The sequence below is a fragment of the Amaranthus tricolor genome, chromosome 4 (genome assembly GCF_026212465.1).
Source record: "Amaranthus tricolor cultivar Red isolate AtriRed21 chromosome 4, ASM2621246v1, whole genome shotgun sequence".
Lineage (NCBI taxonomy): Eukaryota > Viridiplantae > Streptophyta > Magnoliopsida > Caryophyllales > Amaranthaceae > Amaranthus > Amaranthus tricolor.
Window position 1 is genome coordinate 26,055,584 of NC_080050.1, and position 20,441 is coordinate 26,076,024.

The following is a 20,441-nucleotide window of genomic DNA, read 5'->3' on the forward strand; positions in this document are numbered from 1 at the left end:
GAATAAGAATAACGCCAAATTGTACTAACTAGCAAAGGCCGTTAAAATCGGGATTTTATTATGAGTAGTAAGACTTTTAGAGTCGAATAGTGAAATCGGATTGTAAAATACAAAATTGCATATTAATAAAATAGTTATAGATGTTTATATTTACGGCCCGTTTGGTACATGGTATTAGAGGGCGGTAATGGTAATAAAATTAAGTAATAAAAAATTTGGTTGTTTGGATGCCTTTAATGGTAATGGATGGTAATAAAATAAAGTAATGAAATTATCAAAAATGGCCATTTTTATTACCATCAAACAACCTGGTATTAGGCTGTAATGGTAATGAAGTATTACTGTGGTAATAAAATAAGGTAATGTTGTTTCGAGCCGAAGAAAAAAAATAATGAAGAAAAAAAGGTAATGTATGTAATTATCCAAAAAAATATTATTATTAAAAAAAGAATCATTAGATAGAATAATTTAGATACAATAATGCTTTTAGATACAAATATACAATAATGAAACTAAGAGTCATTACCATTTTTTATTACTAACAACCAAACGCAATCAATGAAATATTATCTTCCATTACCATTCTTTAGTCATGCACACCAAACAAAAGAATCTTCATTACCAATTCTCATATCAATTCCTTTATTACTATTGCCATTACAACATTTCATTCCCATTACTTCATTACCATCAACCAAACGGGCCGTTAGTTGTATGGCATTTTATATGTAAAAGAACATTGAATTCAACTACCATTAAAAATGTTTTGTTTTCGAATTTTGAGTGTACTAAAACTCTAAGTAGACATATTGGTTTTACAAAAAAAATCAAACAAAGATCATGAAATAAAAAAAAATAATTACTTTTCATTGGCCATAATCATCTTACAATATTTTGGTTGCACAATAAAACTTCAATTGCAAAAAGCATATTCAAAAACATTGAAAATTTGTGTCCATAGAAATCTCGTACAAAGTGACAAACAATCAAAGCAACAATAAAAGTCTCCAACTTTCAAACATGATAATGGCAAAGAAAGATGAATCAATCACAGAAAGCAAAAAAAAATGTGGTAGACAAACTCTTTTTTTAATCTAGGCTTAAACCTTCGGGTTTTTCTACATGGTAAACAAAAGAGGTGTTTTTTTTGTTGACTTTACGCTTTTTTTACCCAACGCAATGATATTTTTTCAAAAAATAAACGTCGTGATCACTTTAATTGACCACATATTTCGAATTTCAGTCGAAATAAGTACTTAATTTAACCAAAAACTTAGCATTTTGTTTATCACATGGAAAAGTTGGAAGTTCAAAGTCACCAAGTGGATTTAAAAAATATTTGTGGAAAAGTCAAAAATTCAGAGTTACCACGTGGAATTTAAAGTGCAAGACAAAATCATAACTTCAACCATGGGTGTTTAAAATCTGATATAGGATTAATCAGAATCAGAAATTCGGATATTTGAATTTTTGGATAGTGAATATTATGATTCGGTTTCAGTTCAAAAACCCGAATTTGAATATCTGGATTAATTCAAATCGGATACCGTATATCTGATTATAAAATTCATATAATTTTTTTTTGACTTTTTTAAAAAGATATTAAATTTTTGTACATATAAATGTTTAAGCGCATTTCACTTTCTTTCTTTAATCAAACTTATTTTTTAACTTTTAATACAAATCATTTTGAGAATATGGTTCGATTTTAATCAATCTAAAAATTATTATAAATTAGTTATGCAACTTAGTTATAGTTGAGAAATGTATATGAGTAAATTCAACAACCTAAACAAAAAATTTCTTTACAAATAGGAAAAATTACCTAGATTAATCCAACTTTTTCATGATTTTCCTACAATAATCTCACTTATTGATTAACCATGAGTAATCTCAGCTTTAGGGGTATTTACCTAAAGTAAAATTGGATAACCCGATGAGCCACTATAGTAGGTTATTCACTAAAAAATAAAATAAAATTAATGTAAAATCAGAGAAAAATTTTGAAAATTTACATTAAAAAATTCTGAGTAATAAAAACAAATTAGAATTTTTTTTAATATTTTTTTCGATATTTTATTTTAATTTATCCTTTTTTAGAATATAAAACTTGCTTTAGTAATTTATCAGGTTACCCGGTTTATTCTAAGAAAATACTCTTTAAAATTGGAATTATTCATAGTTAATCAAATGGTGGGATTATTGTAGAAAAATCATGAAAAGATTGGATTATTGTAAGTAATTTTTCCTTAATAATATTTATATATTTAAAAAAATAAAAAATGATAAAAATTTAGAAAATCGGATATCCGAATAGTCAGTTTTACCAATATTCAAATCTGGATCTCATTTTCGAAAATTGGATAAATTATCTGGTTTTTAAAATCATATATTCCTAGAATATTCCGAATCGGATAATTCGGATCAGATATTTTTAATACCCCTAACTACAACTACTAAGGTAGTAATTCCTTGTTCCAAATTACTTTAATATTTCTTTTACACGTACTAAATATCTTTATTTTTGCTCGATAAAAAATAAGAAACTTATATTTTTAAAAACTAGACTTCAAGGCGAATCAAATAAAATTTCACCTGATTATATTATTTCTTACGCATAAGTAAAGATTATGTAAACTAAATTGTTGATTAATAGTATTACTATGCAAATGTCGCAAGTAATTTGGAATGGAGAAAGTATAACTACACTCATTTTTAAAAGCTTGTTTGATACGTTTGTTTGAAGGGAATAATGCTTATGGACTTCTTATTTTAAGGTTAAAATTAGTGTCATGATCTCATCTCTTATTTGTTACTCCACATTCGTTTCTTTTGATTTAGCATCAAAGCGAAAGTTGAGTGTTTTTAATAAAAAATAAAATTATAATAAATAAAGAGAGAGATTAAAATATGTGAGTAAAATTAAAAATAAAGTGATGGATCCATTTTCAAAAATAGAAAAAAACACAAAATAAAAAAGACAATCCAAAATAAAAATAATCCTATATTAGAGAAACGGAAGGAGTATGTCCTTATTTGATAAATGGGAATGAAACTTGAAAAAATTAATAAAATTACACTATTGCCCTTATATTAATAGAACATCTATTTAGGATTATGGTATAGTAAGTACATTAATGGTGAAACTATTTTTAAGCGCAGAAAAATTATTTTATATTCTATATTAGGAAAAAGAAAATAGAAGATTCTAATTGTTGCCCAAGTATATTAATCCATGAATATGATGCACAAAAGGCTCACATTCTTGTAGAAAGGAAAAGGTGTAGTGCACATTATAATAAGTAAATTTCTGGTGAGAAAAATTAATATTAATAATTCAACTCGCTGTTAATAATTTTATTTTTGAATTATTTTTTAATAATTTAATTTTTGTCCTTAGTTTTCTATCAACACACTCTTTTATTTTGTAATAATCTAATCTTTACCTTGAGTGAAATATTGGATTATTAATTTTAAATTTCCTAAAAAAAAACTAGATTATTAGCACTCTATGAAGGGGCATGGATTGGAAACTATGAATAGCATCCAGAAATTGCTTTTGAATAAATGTGCCAAATACTCTTTCTTACTCTTTACTTTTGCTACTAAAGAGAGAAAAATTAATGTTTTATGAAAAAGAAAAAAAATGTATAAAAGATAAAAAATAAGTTAAATATGAAAATGTGAATTATAGAAAGAGTAAGTGTTATGACTTATGAGAAAAAAAAATATAACAAAATCTATGGAACGAACTAATAAAAATGTAATAAAACTCATATAGATTATGTGAGCAAAAAAATTAAAAAGATAAATTAATTTGATAATGAAATAAAATAAACAAATAGCCAACAATAAATAAGTATCTACGGCTAAAGTAGCCCAACTGATCAAGCATCATTAGCAATTTGGCACAATGTGGTGCTTTAAGGGTTGTATTCATTAATTTATTAGTGATTAGTGGAAGGGTTTGGTACCACCTACGGTGCCATGATTTTTTTTTTTCCTCTTTAGGTTTTCCGTTTCCACATATAAATATCGTGTGTGCTTTACTTTTTTGCATGTTTGCATTGTTGTGTTTGATTGTGAGATTATTATTGTTTACTTGATTGGGTTGTTACACTTTACTCATCTAACAACACAAAAGGAGAAAGTATTTGTGTGTTATAGTGCTACTTTTTTCTCAACATAGTGGTATCAAGAGCAAGGTTTATATTTCTTGGGTGTCATTCTTGTGTTGGTTTATACTATATGATGAAACTAATATGCATGGTATGATTTATTTGAACTCTTCTAATTATGTTGTGTGGAAAACTAAGATGGAGGACATGTTGTATGAACCAATCTTAAATTAGTTTATGCCCATTGGTCAAGATGAAAGTAAATGAAAAATATTAAACCATCAACCAGTAGAAAACGTTAGACAATTTTTTTGATATTAGTGTGCTTCAACATATTGCAAATGACACGAATACTAATGAATTGTGGAAGAAACTTGAGGCTATGTATGACTATATGAGAAGAAGAATGCTCTAAGTAAAGTGTCAATGATGAGAAAGTTGGCAAAGTTAGAATTTTATAATGGTAAATGGTAATAGCAAAGTAGTACATTTGAATGAATTTCAGGGTTTGATTAATCAATTGTTCGTAGTAAAAATTCTTTAGATGATGAGTTGCAAAGTCATTGTTAAATAGTTGGGACACACTATTTATGTCACTAAGCAATTCTGCTCCTGATGCATGGTAAGTTGAAAATGGAAAATATCAAAGCTAGTCTGTTGAATGAAGAGAGTAGGAGTAAAGAGATAAGTTTCTCCAATCATTCTGAAGCTAATTATGAAGCACAAGAGTCTAACAGGGAGAGAAGCAAAAGTCAAGTTCCCCGAGGTAGAGACAATTCCATGGACAAGTCTAACTCCAAGAGTAGAGTAATTTATCATTACTGCGACAAGTCAGGTCATATTAAAAGGTTTTGCAAAAAAATAAAAAGAGATATTGAAAGAAAGGGTGATATCTCTCAAGTGAAGTCAGATGAGAAAACTACTACATCTTTAGCAATTATTGATGATGATTTGCTCTTCATTGGTGATAAAGAGTGTTTGAATGTAGCTTGTGATGACTACAATAGGGTGATTGATTCGAGTGCTTCATATCATACTAAGACTACTTCTCTTCCTACACAAGAGTGCTTCATAGCCTAAATTATGCAAAAATAGATTTAAAAACAACCCACATACATTTCTTAATTCCTTTTCTCCTCTTTCTTTTTCTTTTTTTTCCAAATCAAACTAATTTTAGAGAGATGAAATTCAAATTTTATATATCATCTAAAAAATTCACCAAATACTCCCTCCCTTTTTTCTAATTTTGAACTATTTGACAAAAAAATTCTTATACTTTCACATTAATTTGTTTTACTCATTATACAAGAATTTTGCTAAAGAATTAAGAAATAAATATCTCCTACATAAAAAGACCATTAAAAAAATGGTTTATAAATGAATAATATCTAAATAATTATATTTTTTTATTTTCACTAAATTTGTTTATATACAGTAATCAATTGATTAATGTTAATTGAACATGAAAACAATAATTTGGTGTTAAGCTACAACAAAGTTTTGAAGGTAGATTATCATGACAGTTATGTCATCTTTGTTGCCTCTGCTAAATGATATATCAACCAGCTTTTTGCAGCATTTCATTGCATTATTAGCTTTCTCCATTGAAACAATATCAACAGCTTCTTGTTCACTCACCTGAAAATATCAATTTACCAAATTACAAAACTATGCATCAATATTTCATCATTTGACATCTAAATTATGTAGGGTCGCATTTAGGGTAGGGCGAAAGAAGCTTGTGCCCTCCGCTTCAACATAATAATAAAAATTTAAAGACCTATTAATATTAAATTGAGTAACATGTAACACAGGAGACTAATAGTTCGAGCTAGCTCAACATACATGCAAAGACAGATGTTTGGACAACTCTATACTAGGATCTTGAATTTGATGGAAATACTTCACATGTGAGACAGATTTCACATCTAGTGGATTGTGTACTTGCATATAATGTTTAATGGGTAATCCTCCCCTAACACTATACGATTTTGGAAAAGAGCTAACCTCCAAATGTGTGCATGTCAACACCCATTATCCATGGGTTTGTGGGGCCGAGCTCACGAGTACCTCGTGGGTGTGCCCACATGAGTGGGCCCATGGGATGATTATGTGATAAATTATCATGACCTAACATAGTATCGGAGTCGAAGGTGGTTTTGGATATGATATGGCTTACATGTGAGGGGGAGTATTGGAAATACTTCACGTGTGGTGAATATTCCTCATCATTAAGATAGTAGGTTGTGAACTTGCTTGTAATGTTTGGTGGGTTATCCTCCTTAGACTATATGGTTTTGTGAAAGAGCAAAACCTCATCAAGTGTGTGTGCAAGTCATTATTAACCATAGGTTTGTGGGCCTGAGCCCATGGGCCCATAAATAATTATGTGGCATTGTCACAACCTAACAAACTTTGTGAATTACCTTGTCCCATAATCCATCAGAAGCCATTATAAGGAAATCAGAATCTGAAGTTAGGGATATTTTATGAATTTCAGGATCAGAAATAATCCAATCTTTAAACTGCAAGTCTCCAATTGCTCTTGACACTGCAAGAGTACCTTGAAGTCTCCATACTCCATTGCAGCTATGTACAAATCCACCCTGCATTTTTATTTTATTTTTATTATTCAACAAACTTTGTGATAATATATTAAGAAATTTTAATTCTGAAAAATTCACCAAAATCTTAAGCTAATGGTTGTAGTCCTAAAATATGTTATTTACTCTAACACACCCCTTCACACGAGAGCCCTTTGAGCTAGAAGTGTAGATGCAGCAGATGCCCTCCTCGTACAATACGATGAATATTCTAGTTTAAATGATTGTTGGTTGAGATTCAAATCAGTGATCTCTTATTCGACGGCTTCTAATACCATGTTAAGAAACTATATTTAACCAAAAGCTTAAGTTGATGATTGAGAGCCTGAGGCCCAATGATATATTATATATTCTGACAATAATAGGTGGTTTTTAAAAGGAAAAATCATGCTAAGATCCTTAAAAAGTAAAAAAAGGTGTACGGGTCGGATTTTAAAAGCTGATCACTTAAAGGTACGTATGACTTCACTGAAAGAATAAATTTTTTGTATGAAACGGTCTTACAGTTACTTGAGACGCCCCATAAATAATAAGATGAAAACTCACTCATATAAATTATTAGCATATGAGCTGCTTATTTTTAAATTGTGTCATAAAAAGACAGTCTCTCACAAGAGTAGATTTAGTAGATTTACTGAAAGTAAAAAATGAATGGTAGTAGGTTATGTTGGATGCACTTACAGAACTTTGAATACGAGATCGCTCATATTGATTGCTTAGATTGTGATCATTAGTCAATGTAGTTGCAATTCTTCTTTTACTCAAAACTACTCTACAATCTCCTACGTTAGCAATGTATAATTCACCACCTCGAATGATTACACTCGCAGCACATGCTCCACTGCTTACACCCTACATACATTACAAAAACACATAATGAACGATAAAAATAATTAGTTAATGATTAGTCAGAATTATTTAATATTTTCTTTTTCTAAGATAATCCTTTAGTTAGTCTAGATAGTCAAATACATATATTGTCGAGTTGTTGTATTTCATGAGTCAATTGGGTTAAATTAGCAAAGTGTTTAATCGAAAAATGTTAATACTCTCTCAGTGTATTTTTAGAAAAATGAATCAAGTATGCATGTTCGTATTTTAATTTTTGCTATTAACACACTCTTAATGATATTTTTAAAAAATGAAACTATTTTAATTTTTGCTATTAATACACTCTCAATGATATTTTTAAAAAACGAAACATTCATGCTCGTCTTTTAATTTTCACTCAGGGCTCCTAAAATATTTTACCATGGCAAAACGACCTTATTTTTGGTTATATATTATATATACCTTATTTTGTTTCACTTTTTCTCAAATTATTTGTTAATTTCATATAGCTAATCTATTTAATCTTATTGATTGATTTCTACTATGAACATTAAGAAATTAAATATGATGAATTAAAATAATGAGATATTACAAATTAGAAAAAAATATAGAGTGAAGTGATAGGATCATATCTAAAATAAAATTGAGATAAATTTAATATAATAGGACCAAAAATAAAACAAATTGACCAAAACAAAAAAATATTTATTTTATTAAGGTGTCTAGAGGAAAATTGCATGAAAAGTCGAATATGCAGCCAAGAATCAACAAGGAAAATGCCATTTGATTTAAATAAATATTTATATTTTGCCCTAATTAAGGTTTGTTGTTACTTGGCAGGTAGTACAAGCTAAGAGCCATAGACCAAGTCAATAATAATGTAATTATACTTATCTTGTACCATTCGGTATTGTCACGTACACACTTTGACACAGTCAATACATTATCAATGTGTTTAAGAAATTATCATTATTATTTTATTCCGTTTTTGTTATTTTGTTATAAATTTTTTTTATGCTTGGAAATGAAAATATCATTTAAATTATAGAACAGACTTAAATTTAATGTTTAACAAATCAATAAAATTTAATTTGGATTTAAATCAATTTCATTATTATTTTAAAAGTAGGTAAAGTTAAGAATTAGAAACGAATTTCAAACCCTGTCATTCTCAAATTTGTTCCTATATCATTTTAAAATTAAAATCTACAATTTAAAATGAATTACTTGTTTCCAATTATTAGACACAGCCTGATGAAAAAGTTTCTGCCGTTTTTAAATATTCCATCATTCATATAATTTAAGTGTACCCGATTTATTAAGAACGCAGATAATTATGAAACAAACATATTTTATTAATTTATACGTCATTTAATTAATAATCCGCTAATCATAAATTAATAATTACCTGTGTTAGGAAATCTTTATCAGTGTTTAGATATCCTTCTCGTATGGCTTCTTCTACTCTTTGACCATCATGGTTTTGAAGTGAATTGAGAATGTTGTTCCCTAAATTATCTGCCACGTAATCTGCTGCACCAACGCCTCCATGTCCGTCTATTACACTGAAAAACGCCTACATATGGTCCCACATTCCATAAAAACATTAATTAAGTATATTATTTTCCTCCAATTCTAAATTAATTTTACTTGAAAACCCAAGCATTTTAAGTATTATTATTATGTCCTATTTTTTAAGAAAAAAATGAACGTTTTGTAATAAATGTACGAATGAGTTAAGATCTAAGATTAAAAGAAAATGCTGTGTTAATTTCAAAAATAAAAGTGATTTAAATCAGTGGAACGAATTAAAATAGCAAATAATGCAAAATAAATACGACAAAATGAGTACTTAAGAAAAATGTGTAAAACATTAACCTTATATTCCCTCTATTCTTGTTTGATCTTCCACATTATTATAATGGGTAGTTTTAAAAGTTCTTACATTTTAGAATACTTTTTATTTTTAGAAAATTTTTATCCCACTTTTACCCCTTAAAACCCCCCATTTTCTTTTAATATACCCCTTTTCTTTTGTTTATAATTATTTTCTCTCTCATACTGTCAATTCAATCATTACTTCACACTACTATTTAATTAAAATAATACCCACTACAATCTCATACTTCCAATACAATCATTACTTCACACTACTATTTAATTAAAATAATATCCACTACAACCCAAAGATTATATCTTCTTAATATGTGTGAAAAACCCAAAGTGAAAGATCAAAAAAGATCGAAGGGGGTACAAAATATAAATTATGACTTAAGTCATTTAAATTAAATTTTAATAATGGATAACAGTCAATAATGTATATATAATGGTGTGAAAATTGTTGAAAATACTTCAAATATCTCACGTCGGTAATCCTCCTATTATCATATAGTTTTGGAAAAGAAGGGATCTTATCAAGTACTGTATATGTAAGTTAACATTTATTTTCCTTGGGTTTGTAGGTCCGAGCCCACGAATTCCCCATACATATGTCCATACAAGTGGACCCATTTGGTGATCACAAATTCTTTTGAGAGATTGAGAGACTATCTTTAATTGGGTCGGTCTATTGTATTATATATTTTTTAAAATATTATAAGTAGACATTAAGAATCATGTAAGTAGACATTTAAAATATTGAAAGTAGGCATTAAGGATAATATAAGTAAGAATTAAAAATACGGTAAGCTGGACTTAAAATACGTCTCTCAAAGAGACGGTATCTCAAGAAACTAGAAAATAATGATGAAAAAAAGATGAAAGGGCAATGTACCTGTTTAGGATCACCAAAAACATGAGTAATAACCTTAAAACGATCTTCCATGTTCTCTCTTGTTCCTTTTTTACTCAACACAACATAATCTCTATCATTAATCTCAACTTCAACATTTTCTATCTTTCTTTTCTCTAAAATAAACTCTTTCTCAGGACAATATTCAGGCAACACAAGCATTGTGGGCCTCTTTCGTATCTTAATCGAATCAACATTACCATTACCATCAACTAAAGACGATTCATTCTCTTTAGAATACGGCCTCCCTCCATAGAAGGGAAGCGAAACCATAGACGGGATTTGAAGGGTTAGAGTACCTGCCTCCATTGCTAAAGCTTGAGTCTTGAATGAGAAAATACGACAGTAAATAGATTTACAACTTTAATCATAACTTACTTACGAAAACATATATATATATATATATATATATATATATATACACATACATACGATGGTTTAGAAATAGGAGTACTAAATGATTACAAGGAGCTAGAAGTGGTTATAAATGGAAAAAGTCAAAATAAAAAGTTGCTTAAAGAGGAAGGAATTGCAAAAGAAAGGCATGATTAGGACCAGTCAAAAGCAGGAGGAGGAGATAGGACAAAAGGTTTTAAACTCTTTGTAAATAATAGTTATTTGTGAAATTAACAAGTCAATTATATATAACAGGATTTGATAGGTTGAAATTTTATTATTTTAATTTTTAATTATATTATATTTATTTTATTGTTATTTTTATTTTTTTTTAATAATGATTTAAATCACCCATTTTTAAGAGAAGTTTGTCATGGTCTTTTTGAATAAAACAAAGGCACGTTTGTGATTGGAGAGAGATTTAGATAAAGAATTGGTCGAATGTTCGGTTGGTTTAATGAAGCTACAGAAATAGTCTTGGACGGTGACGCATTTAATTAGATCATTTTTATTCACTAGGGGTTGACTTTATTGGGTGTTTACAATAAATAATTAGTTTTATTTTAATTAAATGTTTCATTTAATTTGATGTTAATGGTAAGAAAACGGAATAGAACCATGAGACCACGTTGGAGGGGTAGGTAAAGAAAAATTAAAGGAAAATGTAACTATTTAATGGTAATTATGTAAATAGTTAGATCTGTATTATATGTATGAAAAAATATTATCAAATTGACGCGGTTAATGTAAATATGCCTAAAAAAAAGATATTTATATTAATGACCAACTCAACTAAAAACTTAAGAGATGTTTAACGCCTTAGGATATGTTATACAGAGGTGAGTGATATTCAAACTCGTGATAGTTGAAACTCCAAAATATATTATATAGTCGAACATTTTGATTATAATAGGAGAAACATTAATAGTGGAATTAAGAATAAATACCAACTGTTTGTTTCTAAGGTCGCACAATTGAAAACGACTGGGTAAACTCTAAACAAAGAAGTTTGGAGTGCATTATATATTCATATGGCCGACATCATTTTATATTAGTCGCCGCAATGGTAAACAGTATTTTAAGGAGAGGGGAAATTTGGATGTATTGTGTAAGAATCTAGAATTAAATTTTATTTTTCTTTAAAATTTATTTTTCTTATTTAATGGGGCAAAATGCAAATAGAGGGTGTGTTCCATTCAAGGTAGTTATGCAGGTAGGGATTGAATATCTAAGTAGTTATAGCTTTGGCTTTTGGGTATCAATAGTTATTGACTTATTGCTTTTATAGTCAGCTTAATAGAAATAGATTTATCGTAAGATCGTTTTATTTGATAAGAATTTATGTATTAATTAGAAAATATACTAAAATTAGCTTGATAAAATAGTTTTTAAAAACAACTTTTGTTTTATATTTGTGAAACTACAACATAGAAATGAAAACCACATTTTATGGTTTTGTAATTTGGATTTAAGAAAATTTTCCTTCAATTACAGGACAATTAAGTATGGTCGTATAATTATGGATCTAGTACGTAGTTGGTCTTGCCCCAAACTTCTCCCCCAAACCAAACCTTAATGGAAGGACTTATTTTATGAAGAGACCTTGATCTAATAAATAAAGATTACATTTAACTTTATGTAGTGTTTCAAAACAAGTATTTTATTTTAAATTATGAATTTCAATTATAAAATCATAAATGAAGAATTTGAGAATGACGAGGTTTGGGTAATCATTCTCAAATTTTTAATTTTAACTACTTTAAAAACAATGGTGAAATTTGATCCAAATCCAAATTTATAAATTTTTAATTTGCCAAACAATAAATTTGAGCAGAATCTAAATTTCTAAATAAAATCATCGTTCCCAAACATGACATTAATGTTTTTACACTAAACTTGACCAATTGAACAAGTCTCAAACACATATTCGATTTGTAGACTAAAGCAATACTAAATAGACTCAACCTAACAAGACTCTTCAGCCATTTTAGATTCAAAGGTCTAGACTCTAGAACTTTTTTTTAGAATCGATGGGTCGGGGTCTTTTCTCAACCCCATAAAAATCATTGATATATATGCATTGTTTCAAATCATGTTTGACCCTAACTCAAGTACCCAATATAAAGATGATCGTAGCTCTAAAATTTTATTGGACTCACCTCAAACTCAACCTTATTATTAAGGTATGGTTGGGGTTCAATTTTCAAGATCCATACCCGCCAAACCCGCAAAATTCATTCAAGCCACTAAATCCGTTCTAGACCCCATCTTAAACTCCTTTTAAATCTATTTTATATTTACTTTGACTCAATTTAAAGTTATATACAACCTATTGACCCAGTTTAGTACTAATAAAAAGTTTTAACATGTACAAAGGTCTCATTAAAAATGTAAAAAAAGTAAAGTTTAAACAATTAAAATACAACTCATTTAGGATCCTAAACCCATCAGATTCAACGAGTCTAGGTCCACCAAAAATTAGTGAAATTTGGTTGAACTCGATTTAGTTGTGAGCCATGACCTAACCTATAACTAATTTTTACTCGACTTGTACCTAGAGCCAACCTATAAAATAGGCCTCAACTTAAAACTGAACTATGACACGTGAGTTTGTGACTCATTTTAAATCTTTTAGGATTCATATTTGACCCTAATTTAAGTATTTTATTTTTATTTTACTTTTTGATAATTAATGAATTTGGATAAGGGTTTAGCCTAATAAAAATTAAATCGATATGAGTCAAATGTTTTCAAACTAAACTCAATCCACAAACTTGAACTAACTTAGACTCTCACTCTAAATTGTAACCAAACTCGAATCGAACCTACCATGACCTATTCAAGACATATTACTCTCATTTTAGACTCTAAAATTGTAAAAATAGTAGAGTAAAAACAAGGCTTAATCTATTTTTGACCATAATCCATCATATCTAAGTTTAAAATTTTTAAATCTTTTAAATCCTATGAGTATTATTTTGAAATCGATACTCAATATGAATCAATTTTTCAAAAATCTAAACATATATCTAATTTATCTCTAATGCTACAAGATTTATAATTTTTTTAAAAAAAATAATATTCAATTATATATGACAACTGGTTTCGAAAAAGGATATTTTGTCAAAAATAGAAACTGAAAACAGAAATTTGTTTTGTGTTTTTAGAAAACAAAAACCTATAAACCAAAAAGAATAGAAAAAGGCCCTTAAATTTTGAAACACTACAAATTTTAACATTAGATTTAAACCATACATTATCATGAAAAATTCTAATGGGGTGTATCCTCGATATAATCCAAATTAAGATCAATTTTCCAATGATTATCCTTGTTATTTGCCTGTTTGTTATTCAACATTTTAAGCCAATTATTTTATGTATATGATTCAATTTGAGAACATATCCCAAACTAAAATCGCAAGTATAGTTGAGCTTATTTTTGTTGGTATTTGCACTAATGTTTCCCAATATTCTCTCTTCATCAAATTTACAAACATCTAAATACAACAGAATCATACACTATAGTAAAAAACTTGAAAACTTCTAAGTGTCACAATTAAGAAGAGTTTGTCGAATTTGTTTATTGCCTAAAATAAATTTAATATCATTTGATCTTGACAAATATCTTACAATTAAATAATCTATGACTAATATTTATTTATAGCTAAATTTAGTAAATTAGAGGATATAATATATTGTTGACAATTTTCAAAATTACAGAGTTAATTTATACATATAACAGTCAAATTTGAGTGTTTCTATTACATAATATCTCTGACTTTATTTTTTTTAATATCATATATTGTATATGTCGACATTAAAAAAAATCGTGCATTGCACTAGTTTCTACACTAGTATAGTATAATAAACTTCAATATGTTGCCTACGTTACATTATACATCTATGTCCCTAATACAATGTATTACAATGTTAGTGTAATTTTGGTAATCGATACTAAATATTGGAAATAATAATACAATGTTAGTGTAATTTTGTTAAGAATATCTCTTGACAAATTTAATGACCATACTTATTCTCCTTCAACAATCTTATTTCTTCACAAAATGCATTTCAATGCATTACCATTTAAACATGTGGTATTAGGTGGTAATGGAAAATTGTAAACAAAAATTTTTTTTTATAATCAAACTTGGTAATGACATCATATATATATATATATGAAAATTTACACAAACAAATCATTCTCATTACCACCAATTAGTACTATTAACCAAACAAATACCAAAATAACTCCAAATCACCTCCATTACATTGAAACTTAACAAGTCATTTTTCAATCATTCATAGATCAATAAAAAGCCAAATTAGGTAGGTATTTCAGCTAAACTCAGTCCACCCAAGTTAGGTAGTAGCTTCTTCAGTCCATTGTCTATTTCAACCCTTTCTTGCTAAGGTAAGTAAAAATTAAGAGGAAGAGATTAACAAAGTCAAACCCACATTTATTAACATAAAATTTTTGTCAATTTGCAGTCACAACTCACAGTTTTCTCTTACAGTGTCAATTTCATTGTGTAATCTGGTTGTTTAGATAATGCCCACAGGGCACAAGACTACTGCTAGAAAATTAGTTTTTTCCCAACTCTATACATTCATTCTTCAGCCTGGATATGAGCTAGTCACAATGTGATTAAAATAAGAAGAAAGAACAAGAGCGGGCAGCCGGGCATTGACAGAGCCAAACATAGTGCTAATCACACAGCTTTTCTAGAAGTTCATTGTTTCAGACTGATTAAACAAGCACATAACAACCAGACAGTAGTAGTTACATGACATCTCTGTTGACTGGGATCAAGAGATATCCATTGAAAGTTTCATTACTTGAAGTTTTAGTTACTTGAATTCTAACGAATTTGTATGTTATATGACTGGTCATTTATTTAGTGGACTTACCTAGAGCAAGCTGATGACAATTCATGCCTCTACTTTGATATCTTCGCTCAATTCAATTTTGGACTAAGATAGTATTTTGGATCCCGGAAAAATCTCCAAATTGTCTCGGCCTTGTCAGCTGAAAGATCGGTGTTTTCCAGAATCTGTTCCTTTGAGGCTTTGGCTATTGCTTCGATCGACCCAATAGCTTGATTGAGCTGGAAAGGGCAGATATGTGTGAGTACAAATTCTTAAGCAGTGTAAATATGCATGTAGCAATGCAAAACATAGAATGCAACAAAATTACAATTTGAATACATTGTCACTATCTGAGATCAGGACTGCATCAATAAAATCATTATAGTGATGATCAAAACACAAAAATACTTTGATGATTGAATTGAGACAGCAATTTTATTGATAGGATGATGAAGTAGAACTAGCATTTATATTTTTTTCTCGTAGTGGTTTGATTAAAGGAAAGAGAATTAGTTTTCAAGTGTACAGGATAATCAATCTCCATAATAAAATCCTTTTTGTGGAAGTAACCGCCGTTGCACTGTCAAGTACCGCAACATGTAAATAGGATCAATTAACCATTCGCCTACGAGTTCAAAATGACTCCGTATAAGAGTTTCAACCTCAATAATTTCAGTTCAGATTCACCGTATTAAAGTCTCAATGCAAGTGGGTTTTGCTTCAAATTAACATTTCACTTTTTGTTATTCTTGCACATAAAAAATGAGCATGACAATTCCTAACAACACAGTAAGCCAGTAACCATACTGTGTGTCCGTGGAAACTTTAACCCTCATAGAGACAAAAAGTATTCAAAAAATAAGAAAGCCTGTTGCTGTACAAATTCTCCTCATCAGGAGTGAGCTTACTGTCCTTTGCACTCTTATTTGGTGAGGGGAGGGGTAAGGGGCTCAATGCTATGCTGCCATACAGGTTCCTAACAACCACGGTAAGCCAGAAGCCATACTGTGAGACGGTGGAAATTTTCACCTCCATAGAGACAAAATGTATTAAAGAATGAAGTAAGCCAGATTGTTGTACAAATTCTCCTCATAAGGAGTAAGCTTACTGTCTTCTGCATTCTCTTTTTTGGTAGAGGGTAAGGGGCTCAATGCTATACTGCCATACAGGTTCTGTAATTCAGGTAGCAAATCATTGTTCTCTTTTAAAAGACTAAATATCCTTCTTATGGAATCAAGTAAAAGAGTATTCACATTTCCTTCAAAATATTAATAAAGCTCTTCACAGATTTGGTTTTTGTAGTCTGCAAATTGGCAGTAAAACACATTCAACCACAACAAGAACAAGAAGCCATTAACACAAGCGATTTCTTTCCTAAGCAGTATTTAATAATACTTTATGAATTACCGAATTTGCATCATGGTTGTCTATGCCAGGTATGGATGTCATCACCCTGAGAAAAGCGTCCATCCCCTGTACTGCTTGCTTCCTCTTTAGACAAAAAGAAATAAATCACATTCAATTTGCATATCACAACGTTTAATGCCACTGAGAGAGAAGTACCCACCTCAGCCTTCATCCTTGCTACAATATCTTGTTGCTTACACACTAAACAAATTTTCATCAGTAAATAAACAATGAATGTTTAACCAACGAATAAAAATAATCGCACTTTAGCCACTTCAAATTCTTCTACTTACCACCACGAGCGTGAGCAATCTTCACAATTTTCTCAAATCCCATCTCCAAATCAAGAACTGGCAGAAATGTAGGCCTTCCAATATCAATTCCACTCCTTCACAGCTCAAAAGATATGTACCACAGTATCAAGTTGAGTCCAAGCTAATTCAAAAATGTATAATCAATTAAAGAGCTCACTTAACGTAAGAGCGAACATAAGAATCATTCTGTTCCCTGGTTGGGAGGGTAACAACAACATAGAGGTTTGCAAATTGCTCCTTTAACTTATGCACCCTATGGAAAGACATCACAGTCAGAGCCCTCCCAATTAAACTTTAAAGAAGTGCCACAATTAATAAAAAGGTGACCTGGTATACATCTGTGAGGCATGAGTGCAATCCCAGGAAGTCAAAAAGACAAATGCTACTGACACACCTCCGCAGTTGAAAATAAAATCCTAATTATATGGACAGTATGAACAGATTAATAAGCAAGTATAAAACAATTGAGGTTGTGAACAAATAAGAGAGGTACAAGTGAAATACAGGTGCAATAGGAACAACATTAAGTCGGAAAGAGTTTGCATTAAGGAATGCTGAGATAAAGTTGATGAAGGATGGATGTTGCTCCTCTCTCCACTTAATATTCATCATACATACTCCACTACTACCTGTATGACAACAAAATTGGACAAATGTTTACAAGTAAGATGAGGAATCCCACATTTCTACATAAGTGCAAACTGAAGAAAGATCCTTCAACTAATTATATATTCTTCCCAAGTACAAAATAATTTGCCAAAGGACGTATAACCAATTTTTCAGTTTTTTTTCTCATTTTATACGAGCCTTGTTAGGTTAAATGCAGGTATGCAATGGGTAAATCGAGATATTTGATAAAAGAGAATAAATGCAAGATAAGGGATACAAGGAAATTCACACAAACTATATATATATATATATATATATATATATATATATATATGTATATATATATATATATATATATATATATATATATATATATATATATATATATATATGTATGTATATATATATATATATATATATATATATATATATATATATATGTAATTATGAGACTAGTACAAAAAACCCTAAGTATTAAGGTGATAAGAAAAATGCAAACTCTCACAATATATAAACCCAATCGAGATACAAAATAGTGGTTAAAGGGAATACAATTTATATGTGTAGTGTAAAATTGTAGTTAATTATTGATGAACCTTGATTGTGGAGTGCTAAATTAGACTGGACTTATTGTGAATGTCAGCATATTATCGGGGAATTATGAGGTGCACACACTTCATAAGTTAAGGAGACATATACATCCCAAAAGCGTATGGCTATGGGAAACAATGAGCCTCACCAAGTGTATGTGCAAGTGAACGCTCATTCCCGTGGGTTTGTGGGCCCGAGCCCACGGGTGTCCCGTGTCTACATGAGTGCGTCACGGTGAGATTATGTAACGAATTGTCACAACTTAATATGATATTAGAGCCGAAGGTGGTTCCTGGTATGATGTGGCTGACATGTGAGGGGGAGTGTTGGAAATACTTCGCTGTGAGACAAGATTCCATGTGGACTTGCATATATATTGGGTGGGCCAATTCTCCTACTACCATATGGTTTTGGGAAACAATGAACCTCACCTAGTGTATGTGCAAGTCAACACCTTGACCCGTGGGTTTGTGTGCCCGAGCCCATGAGTGTCCTGTGTCCACATAAGTGGGTCATGGTGACATTATGTGATGAATTGTCACGGCCTAATATAGAAGTGTATCACTTGTTAATTAATCATATGGATGAATGAATAACAACTCCCTATTTATAAGAGATAATGCCTATGATAGGTAAATATCTAGATAGGATCGTCTCGCATATTTTAGAAGCTCCAAGCAAAAACTAAAACATTGACCTTATAAAATAGAGACATATTTGATTATTTTGTTCCGCAAGACGCTAATTTGCTCAATTAACCGTAAAAAAAATACAGAAAATCAACAATATTCATTAACAGACAGCAGTAATCAAATTCATTATTTCTACTTTTCTACCGAAAAGTTAGAAATACTACTACAACAATAACAATCATTGTTCATGAAACTCCCAATCAACAGTTGACTTCTCTAGGATCACCTTAAGTCTCAACAACTGCTTAAATTAAGAACTCAAACCCCCCGATGATGGCAACACCTCCATTCCTATAACAACCACACCTAAATTCTTATATTTCTCAAACCAATTTATAAGAGACAAAACTTCAAATATTCAATTGAACATTTAAAAAACATTTGGCGTGCAAAGTAATGGTTTAATTAACCACAAAATACAAACAATCTCTGCAAGGATACTTGATTACCAATCCTAACTTGACATATTGAATCCTCATTAATGACTTGTGAATTCAAAGATAAACAAGTGGACAATGAACTACAACAATGCAGCTCAACATTGAACACAAAAAATGAATACTGACTAAAAAAACTTTGCTAGTTATATTTAAATTAACCTTTAGCCATGTCTTAAAACCAACTTCTCGGTATTCAGCAAGAATGATCAACCGAACGGAGCCTCGAATGGAAGAATTGCACAAATTTGTTGCTAGGGTTTTTAATGGGAGTAATTAAAGGATGACCAGCACTCCAGCAGCAATGTAAAAACTAAAAGGAGAAGCACTGATTTAGCAGTAGGGAGAAGAAAATACTACGAAGTACTTCAATGGCTCCACCAGTCACCACTGTGCAAGATGTTTGTACTTTTTGTAGTGCATTTGTTACTTCACCAATATAAGCACACTGGGATAAAACCCGTGCAGAATTTTTAAATACCTTAGATATTTTAATAAAATTTTAAACTAATAAAAAATATTAAATTTTACACTATTTATATTGTAATTTTTGTTATTAAAGTACTAATACATTTTTAAGAAGGAGTAATTACATTACCAAAAATCAGACAATGTTTTAAGTTGATTGATTTTTATTACACTATATTTGATAGCTGAGATAGCCTGACATACAAACTGATTATAATTGGCTACTTTTTTGCATTAATTTATTTGTTGCCAAATTGCCATTTGGTTTAATATTCTTGACATTTTTCCTAAAATTCAAATTTGTAAATATATTAA

General features: G+C 29.7%; 2 protein-coding genes across 3 annotated transcripts; both read right to left on the reverse strand.

The window, feature by feature from the left end:
* Nucleotides 1-5,394: 5,394 nt before the first annotated feature.
* Nucleotides 5,395-10,792, reverse strand: LOC130811167 (probable protein phosphatase 2C 2). Of its 2 annotated transcripts, XM_057677353.1 has the most exons (5): nt 10,326-10,790; nt 8,961-9,128; nt 7,403-7,573; nt 6,545-6,724; nt 5,401-5,756 (listed from the first exon to the last, which is right to left on the reverse strand). In XM_057677353.1, exons 1-5 carry the CDS (start codon nt 10,650-10,652, stop codon nt 5,601-5,603), a joined length of 1,002 nt encoding a protein of 333 aa, XP_057533336.1. In that variant the 5' UTR covers nt 10,653-10,790; the 3' UTR covers nt 5,401-5,600. The 2 variants fall into 2 exon arrangements, with proteins under 2 accessions (XP_057533337.1, XP_057533336.1); XM_057677354.1 differs by lacking the exon at nt 6,545-6,724 and having other exon boundaries at nt 5,395-5,756; nt 10,326-10,792.
* Nucleotides 10,793-14,571: 3,779 nt separating this feature from the next.
* LOC130811162 (protein PARTING DANCERS homolog) lies at nt 14,572-20,121 on the reverse strand. Its single transcript, XM_057677348.1, has 8 exons — nt 19,821-20,121; nt 17,834-17,958; nt 17,657-17,745; nt 17,487-17,582; nt 17,309-17,403; nt 17,176-17,216; nt 17,016-17,099; nt 14,572-15,847 (listed from the first exon to the last, which is right to left on the reverse strand). The coding sequence occupies exons 1-8, from the start codon at nt 19,828-19,830 to the stop codon at nt 15,698-15,700; spliced, it is 690 nt and encodes a 229-aa protein (XP_057533331.1). The 5' UTR covers nt 19,831-20,121; the 3' UTR covers nt 14,572-15,697.
* Nucleotides 20,122-20,441: the final 320 nt, after the last annotated feature.